Genomic DNA, 9,136 nt, shown 5'->3' on the forward strand with positions numbered 1-9,136 from the left:
TCTAGAACTCTCAGCTCCTTCTCCAGCACCATGTCTACCTGCAGACTACTCTGCTCCCTGCCATGAAGACAATGGACTGAAATTCTTTACCTGTAATCTGGCCCCAATTAATAGTTTGCCTTTAATGGAGTTGCCTTGGTCATGGTGTCTCTTCACGGCAATAAAACCTTAAGTAAGATGTTGTGCATTATGACACATTGATGGAAGACAAGATGTGTGCATGAAAAATAAATTTATTTTATCAACAGAAGAATCAGTACCATGATAGGAGGGTGGGAAACAAATCCACGAAGCAGATTTTCTGGCTTCATAGGAAAGATGAAAAGAAAAAATAAGAAAAGGATGAGTTATCTTCATTGTCACGATTCTGATTTCATGGAAAAGGTGATGTGGGAAATATTGCTGACCTTGCTGTCCTTTGTGAAGCTTCAAAAGCAGAAAGCAAGACAAACAAACAAAAGAGTAAGATTGCATGAGGTGATGGTTCTGACATGAACTTTCTGAGATTGTAAATGAAAAACAAAAATTAATTGATGAGGAATATGGTAGAAGGTTTGATTTAAAAAATGACACATATTATTTCCATAACTCAGTACAGGCCTTTAGATTGACATTTTTCTGTATAAATGTTACCTACCACAAAAGCTATGTGCAAGGTAGTGACTAAAGAGACTTCTACAAATTTCATTTACATTTAGAGTATTCCCAAATACAAGATACACTCTTGAGTATCACAAATATCACTTATTTTTAAAAGTCAAGAGTTTCCCAAAATTCTTCCCTATAACCTTTAAGATAAAAGAAATCTCCACTTTGCAGTAGGAGAGTCACTTTCCCCCAAGTTATAAAGATTAACAGCAACATAAATCATAGGTTTGCCCCCTTTGATTATATATGTAGTTAGAATTATGAATAGAATTGTGTATTAAATGCATAACTAATAGACTAATGAATGAATTTCTAGCAGATTAAAATATTAGCAGGTTCAGCTGCCCTGCTTGTACTCACCCATATGGAGTCTTTATTGGTTACAAGTGTCTGTGACAGACAAGTGAAGAAGGAAATAACCACAAACAAACAAACAAAAAAAAAACATTGTTAGAGCTCCTTAATATTTCCAGTGACTTTAAATAATTAAAAATCTCATTTAAAAGTCTGAAATGATGATTATTCTGGATATTTTCAAGTGCAAGTGTTTTCTGTGTGAAGAACGATGATGTTACCTGTGGGCACCAAGTGCTGGGTATTCTCATTTGGAATATTATATTCCTCAGCCAGCTTCCTAAGCTCCTGCTTCTGTGCTTTGTTCAGGTCCTCTCTTTTCCCTACATCACACGGAACAGAAAGGAAGAAAAAGTGTAGCTTAAGATACTGGGTGGCTCAGAACAGATGCGGTTACAATGGGTTGTGTGATATTGACCCATGAAAACCTCCTACCTTCTGGACCCTCCCTCATTCCAATGAGCCTCATTCTGATCAACCTAAGATTTCTAAAGTGAACATAAAACATTTAATGGAGCAGAAATTTTGGGAATTATGACAGTCCACATTCTAATGAATATCATTATTTGTGTTGTTATTGTTTTATTATTATTTTTGTTACTGTTGTTATTATCATCACTATCACTACTTCTACTACTACAATTATATATTTATTCATGTTTTCCACATCAGCATAATATTTATTTCCTAAAAGGTCTGAATAAAATTCTGGTGGTTAAAAAATGTGAGCTAATCATCATTCTGTTCAGAATGTCTATTCCTGTGCCAATGAGTTCAAGGCTATCCCCTACTTTCTCTTTTATCAGATTCACAGTATCTGGTCTTATGTTCAGGTCCTTGACAGATTTAAAGTTCAGTTCTGTGCCGAGGGATAGTTATGGCTCTATGTGTATTCTTCTATATGCAGTCATCTAGTTTGATCAGCACCATTTGTTGAAGATCCTGTATTTATTTCCACTCTGTAATTTTGGCTTCTTCATCAAAAATCAGGTGTCCATAAGTGTGTAGACTTATATCTATGTCTGCAATTCAATTCCATTGATCAATGTGTCTATTTTATGCAAATTCCATGCTGCTTTTATCTCTATAGCTCTGTAGTACAATTAGAGATTGCAGATGGTTGGAGAATTTTATTCCAGAAACATTACTACTCTGGATAAAATATAGACCCTTAATCCAAGTGTAAAAATTTAGTTGGTAGAAGGAAGGAGCCAGGCTTGAACGCGACTTCTGTGCAGTAGACAACGTGATGATTCAGCAAAATATTTGACAAAATACGTCAGAGATAGAATTTTCCCAACTCTCATGAGACAGACCAGAAGGAGAATCAGAATGGCTAAGTTAAAAAACTCAGGTGACAGAAGATGCTGGCCAGGATGTGGAGAAAGAGGAACACTCCTCCATTGTTGGTAGAATTGCAAGCTGGTACAATAACTCTGGAAATCAGTCTGACAGTTCCTCAGAAAATTGGACATAGTACTACCTGAGGACCCAGCTATACTGGGCATATACCCAAAAGATGCTCCAACATAGAACAAGGATACATGCTCCACTATTTTCATAGCAGCCTTATTTATATTAGCCAGAAGCTGGAAAGAACCCAGATGCCCTTCAACAGAGGAACAGATACAGAAAATGTGGTATATTTACACAATGGAGTATTACTCAGCTAATAAAAACAATGATTTCATGAAATTCTTAGGCAAATGGATAGAACTAGAAAATATCCTGAGTTAGGTAACCCAATCACAAAAGAACACACATGATATGTACTCACTGATAGATGGATATTAGCCCAAAAATTCAGAATACCCAAGATTCAATCCACAGACCACATGAAGCTCAAGAATAAGGAAAATCAATTAGAGACCACATGAAGCTCAAGAAGAAGGACAACCAAAGTATGGATACTTCAGTCCTTCTTAGAAATGCAACAAAATACTCACAGGAGGAAATACAGAGATAAAGTGTGGAGAAGAGTGTGAAGGAAAGGCCATCCAGAGATTGCTCCACCTGGTGATCCAGTCACTAAATGCAGACACTATTGCAGGTGCCAAGTGCATGCTGATGGGAGCCTGATATAGCTGTCTTCTGACAGGATCTACCAGAACAGAGGTGAATGCTCATAACCAACCTTTGGAGTGAGAATGGTGTCCCCAATGGAGGAGTTAGAGAAAGGACTGAAGTAGCTGAAAGGGTTTGCAACTCCATAGGAATAATAACACTATCAACTAACCAGAGCCCTCCAGAGCTCCCAGGGACTAAACCACCAACTAAAGAGTACACATGGAGGGACCCATGGCTCCAGCTGTTTATGTAGCAGAGGATGACTTTGTAGGTCATCAGTGGGAGGAGAGGCCCTTGGTCCTGTGAAGGCTAGATGCCCCAGGGTAGGAAAATGCCAGGGTTGGGAGGTGGGGGGGAATAGGTGGGTGTGGGAGCACTCCCATAGAAGCAAAGAGAGGGGGAATGGGTTAAGGGGTTTCCAGAGGGGAAATAGGGAAAGTGGATAACAGATGAAATGTAAATAAAGAAAATATCCAATAAAATATATAATCTGTTGAATAAATATGGAGAGAGTAAAAAAATGTGAGCTAAATGTGTGTCTATGGTGTGACTGCTCATCTTCTGTGCAGATTCTAGTATACATGTCTTGGAGTTATTGATAATTATTGAAATAAGCAGTAAAATCAGGCTGAAGAGGTTCATGAACCTGAATTCAACACCCAACGCCAGCATCATACCACCTCACCACTTACCCACCCCAACAGCCCACAGCCCACAGCCCACAGGCCCAAGCCCACTATTCTACCCTTACTCCCTCCCTTCCCCTCACAACTTTGTCTAACAAAGCAAATGGTTGGTTTAGGGGTTGGTTGGTTGTTGTTTTGTTTTTCGTTTTCCTCAACTTAACACAAGGCAGGGTCATCAGGATTCTGAAGTAAGAAAATGCTGCTACCAGATTGCTCTGTGGGAAACCTTGGAAGGCATTTTCAAGATTTGCACTTGATGTGGAAGGGTACAGCCCACTGTAGGAAACTCATCAATACATTATCTTTAGTTAGTGATTGATGGTAGAGTGACCAGCCCATAGTGGGTGGTGCCACCTCAGGGAAAATGGTCCTACGTGGTATAAGAAAGCATGCAGAGCAAGCCAGTAAGCAACACCCCTCCATGACCTCTGCATCAGCTCCTACCTCCAGGTTCCTGCCTCGCTTGAGTTCTTTGGTACAGAGACAGCCAGGTCAATCAATGGAATAGAAGTGAATCCCCAGAAATAAGCCCACACACCTATGGATACTTGATCTTTAACAAAGAAGCCAAAAACCATACAGTGGAGAAAAGGAAGCATCTTTAACAAATGGTGCTGGTCTAACTAGTGGTCTGCATGTAGAAGAATGCAAATTGATACTTATTTCTCACCCTGTACAAAGCTTAAATGAAGGCAGATTAAGATCCTCCAAATAAAAAACGATGTACGGAATCTAGTAGAAGAGAAATTGGGAAATATCTTCGAACTCATTGGCACAGGTGAAAATTTCCTAAACAGAACACCAATGGCTCAGGCTCTAAGACCAACAATTGACAAATGGGACCTCATGAAACTGAAAAGCTTCTGAAAGGCAAAGGACACTGTCAATAAGACAAAACAGCAACCTACAGATTGGGAAAGGATGTTCCACTAACCCTACATCCAATAGAGGGTTAATGTCTAAAATATACAAAGAACGCAAGAAGTTAGACTCCAGAGAACCAAACAAACAACTAAACCAAATAATGGGCTAAACAGAATTCTTAACCGCGGAGTCTTGAATGGCTGAGAAGTAGTGACTTCTTGTTGAAAACTAACTGTGTTGTAGGAGCTTAAGCCAAATCAACCCTTTCTTCCCCAAGTTTCATTGGGTCACAGTGCTTATCATATCAGTAGAAACTCTATGATAGAGACCACTCTCACCAGCAACTAAAATCACATTTGTCTCCTTTCCACTCTCATCGACATTAACGTTGTGAAAGAAAATAATGTCATCTGTCTTCTTCAAAACATGGAAGTAATTTCTACCAGAGTCTGCAATGAAAAGAGAATCAGCTTAGAAATCAGAAGAATTCTTGGAGCTATTATGATTATTATTATGATTATATGATTATTATTACTTATGACATAACACACCGATCATATTTTTGTTTGACAAATGTCCTTTACCATGGTATAAAATTGTAAATGAGAGCTATTTAGTGGGAGAGACTCTTAGACTCCATCTTGCTCTAATAAAAATGTATTTTCAAATAAAAAGTAATTTCCATAATTACTTTATATTACCACAGCCTATTTGAAAAGTAAAAACTACCAGGCTAATAGTAAAATTAGCTGTAGCAGGGTGGTGGTGAGTCACACCCTCAAATCCCAGCAACCAGGAGGATCTTTTGAGGCTAGCCTAGTCTCAGAACTAGTTATAGGACAACCAGGGCTACACAGAGAAACCATGTCACAGAAAATTAAAAAAATAGCAACCACAAACGTGTTTGTGTGTGTGTGTGTGTGTGTGTGTGTGTGTGTGTGTATGTTTTGTAAATGTATAATTATCCACAAAATATAATCTTTAAGGAGTCAAACATGCACCTTTTTAGGATCGCCTTCTAAATGTCAGTTACACTTATCTTAAATAATAGGAACTGAAATACATTTATAGGAATGTGGGTAATGTACCATAACTTCAAATGTTCCCATAAACACCTGGAAGTTTAGTTTTGGATTTTGGAATTTCAATCATAACTTATCAGATGAAATGAAATTGTTCTAGGATCTTGGCCTGTAGGTTGCAGCTTGGGCAAACATGGCAAATCTCTCTCTCTCTCTCTCTCTCTCTCTCTCTCTCTCTCTCTCTCTCTCTCTCTCTCTCTCTCCTGGGTTATCGATCCCATTAACTAATCACATACTCACAGTCAGTAGTGTACCGCCCATCTTCATGTTTTTGTCCCACAACAGTGTGTGTCTGACATTCACTGTCCAACCTTCAAAAATACAAAGCAAAAACTTACTTCTGAATTTACTCTTTCAGGTTGCTCATATTTCATTAGTGTGTGGTAGTATTAGCTGCCTTTGGGAAATATTTAATTTGGGTAAATAGACCCATTTCTGAAGACTGAAACAGACACTCTGGAGTTATAATTGACATGGACAGTAAATCCCAGGCTTCCAAGGGAAGATTGTCCTCATATTCTACCCTCCTTTACTGTTTGTGACTAGTTTCAACTGAGTCACCCAACCCTTTAAAACTGTAGAACATATTGCAGTTAGTGTTCCTTAAGTCAAGGACCCAACTCAGAACGAGTATGCCCAGATCAACTCCAGTTTTCACACATAACCGAAGTTTCAGTGAAAATTTCATGCTGACATCCATGTCCCCAGTTTCCATGTGCATCAGGTGAATGTCACTTACTTGACATTGAATATGATTTTGAGTTCCTGGCATTCATCACCACATTCCATGTGCTGAAAGTAAGCTCTCAGGGATCCACCTTCTGCTACCTTCTCCACATTATCTGCAACTATGTAAAGGGTGCGCCAGTCCCCATTAACCTAAATGGGACAGACACCATTTCAAAGATTGGTTAGTCCATCTGTTCCTTTTTTCAGCAACAATCATCCTAATTATTACATGTATTTTAAGTCAGCCAACAAATGAACTTGTACCTAGTGAAATGTAGATTCTCCTTGCTAGAGAGTAGGCTGTGAGATTATGTCATCAATCATTCACTCTAGAACATGGGACATTGGGTACAGTTCACACTGTGTCAATCAATAATGATGCAAAGTCCAATCTACAATTTTCTTGTCATAACCTTTCATACCATAAACTGATCTCATTGAAAACATGTAAAGAGTTGGAAGACACTAGGATTGAGTTACAGATAGGATTCAGATATGGTATGGATGTATATTTTATAACATATGTTAAATATGCTTGAAGCAACTTCAGAGTGTATAGACACCCTACACACCCTTTTCTCCCCAAATGCACATACCTCTGAGGGACTGATATCAAGATTTTCATGATGTGCACAGGATACACCTAATGCAAGAACAATCAGCAGAAACTTCACCATGTTAGAGCCTGGATTCTCTGCTTCTGATGGAGTTCGGAGACCAAGGACAGGTGGTGGAAAAACCCAGAGCCATCTCCACCTTATATAGTATTGATTATTGGCCTGAGATTGGCATGTATTGTCCATGGTGAAATTCCAGCATATCCTGGTAGGTGACAACAACTGTGGATGACAATTCTGTCTTTCTGATACTTTCCTAATGAGATTAACTTGAGTTAAGCCATGAAATTGACCTTTCTGGCCACTGTGGATGTGGGCTGGCTGTCAGAAAATACAAATATTCATGTCCCTAAAGACCAAGTTTCTCATTTGGAACAAGATAAAAAAAATGAAGTTATCTGACTCTGGTTATTTTAACAATGATAAATTGCTCATCACTCAGACCCTTTGATTACTGATTACTATCTGAATCTTAATTATTTTTGTACAATTAAAAATCAATGGGCACATTTCTGGAACATTCTAGAGCTATGGAATGTTCTCCAACATTCTGGAGCATTCTTGCAAAAGCCTTTGTGAAGAAGTGTACCGTTTTATTTCCTGGGAAGGAATTTGAAATTTTGATTCATGATTTAAACTGTTTTATAATTTGGTATTCTCATTGAAAATGTGAAATTTTCTAATGGTGTGAATTCCCATTGTTTTATGGGCTCAGTATTGATATCAAGTCCTGATCATTTCTTATGCAAACATTAGCTTACATTTTCAATAATAAATATGCACACATTTGTATCTGTTTTCTATCAGTGTATTTTTGAAAGTTAACAACATTTTGTTATATAAAATGCTAATGACTTGCCTAGGAAGCGCAAGGCCCTGGGTTCGGTCCCCAGCTCCGAAAAAAAAGAACCAAAAAAAAAATGCTAATGAAAATATTGTTCTAGAATTTCTATCAGTCTATTTTATTTGATAACCCTGTCCATAAATCATTCATGCAATGAACAGTCATCTGTTAATTTTCTCATGATTGTGTCTAACTAATTCTCAACATTTTCACCATTCAGAACTTAGACCAGCAGAAGGATTTGCAAATGTTCATCTAAGAGCATGTTTCAAAACTAGTTTTTAGGCTGGTGAGATACTTCCATTGTAAAGAGCCCTTACTGCTCTTCCAGAGGCCCTGAGTTCAAATCCCAGATACAACATAATGGTTCACAACCACCTGAAATGGGATCTGATGCCATCTTCTGGGTTTTCGGAAGACCGCTACAGTGTGCTTATAAACATAAAATAAATAAATAAACTTTTAAAAAAACTAGTTTTCAAGGTTCCAAGATTTTAAATAAGAAATATTCACCCAACCCATGTTCAAATAGGTTCTTGATGTATTTTCTTATTTCATTGTCTACTATACATACATGATTCTTATTATACTTTTTGCATATTTTCTTCTTGATCTATTGCCTACTCCTGTGTGTTTGATTATTCAAGAAATAACTCAGTTCCATTGAAACAAGGTTGGGCTTACAGACAAACATATATTCCTCCCTTGGTTTCTTGAGAAATATTTACTTATCGACTAGGAATAAAGATAATGTTGGATAAAACACAAAGATAAATCAGCCCCGAACAGCTATCATTTAATACTGCCCAACATGGAAAATTATGTAAGACTTTATGAGCACACATTGAAGTCCTTCTCATTTCTCCTCCAGATCCAGTAACAACAACACATTTATGCTATTTTCTGAGTCATTCTTCTAGAATATTCCCTTCAATTTTGCACAGACTCAGATTCATTGTTCCACATTTCCAATAGTTTTATCAAAATGCAAGTTTTCCTTCCTTATGTATTAAGGGAAATGACTTTCTTTCCCCTTTACCTGATTCCAGAAAAGATAACACAGTGCAGTCTAACCTGGAGACTTGGAAAGATAAAATGAAATTCTGCCTCATGTCAAAACATCCATTTATTCCTATGGAACTTAAAGATTTTCTCTGACTATTTGAAATTTAATATTGAACTCATATATATATATATGTATATATATATGTATGTGTGTGTATTTCATAGTTGATATGTTTTTAT

The 9,136-nt window shown here is 37.5% G+C and overlaps 1 protein-coding gene across 1 annotated transcript; it reads right to left on the minus strand.

Annotated features, from left to right (window-relative positions):
* Window positions 1-215: 215 nt before the first annotated feature.
* Window positions 216-8,385, minus strand: LOC108348181 (odorant-binding protein-like). Its single transcript, XM_017602217.3, has 7 exons — window positions 7,027-8,385; window positions 6,441-6,580; window positions 5,942-6,012; window positions 4,958-5,068; window positions 1,224-1,325; window positions 1,009-1,038; window positions 216-426 (listed from the first exon to the last, which is right to left on the minus strand). The coding sequence occupies exons 1-6, from the start codon at window positions 7,231-7,233 to the stop codon at window positions 1,022-1,024; spliced, it is 648 nt and encodes a 215-aa protein (XP_017457706.2). The 5' UTR covers window positions 7,234-8,385; the 3' UTR covers window positions 216-426; window positions 1,009-1,021.
* Window positions 8,386-9,136: the final 751 nt, after the last annotated feature.

Source organism: Rattus norvegicus, chromosome X (assembly GCF_036323735.1).
Source record: "Rattus norvegicus strain BN/NHsdMcwi chromosome X, GRCr8, whole genome shotgun sequence".
In the NCBI taxonomy this organism is placed as follows: Eukaryota; Metazoa; Chordata; class Mammalia; order Rodentia; family Muridae; genus Rattus; species Rattus norvegicus.

What these genes read in the sequence shown, in the direction of transcription:
- LOC108348181 (XM_017602217.3), bottom strand. Translation starts at nt 7,233, where the DNA reads ATGGACAATACATGCCAATCTCAGGCCAATAATCAATACTATATAAGG. An exon ending in AAAATCATATTCAATGTCAA is followed by an intron (nt 6,013 to 6,440) that starts GTAAGTGACATT and finishes GTATTTTTGAAG; the next exon opens with GTTGGACAGTGAATGTCAGA. An exon ending in TGGGCGGTACACTACTGACT is followed by an intron (nt 5,069 to 5,941) that starts GTGAGTATGTGA and finishes TTTTCATTGCAG; the next exon opens with ACTCTGGTAGAAATTACTTC.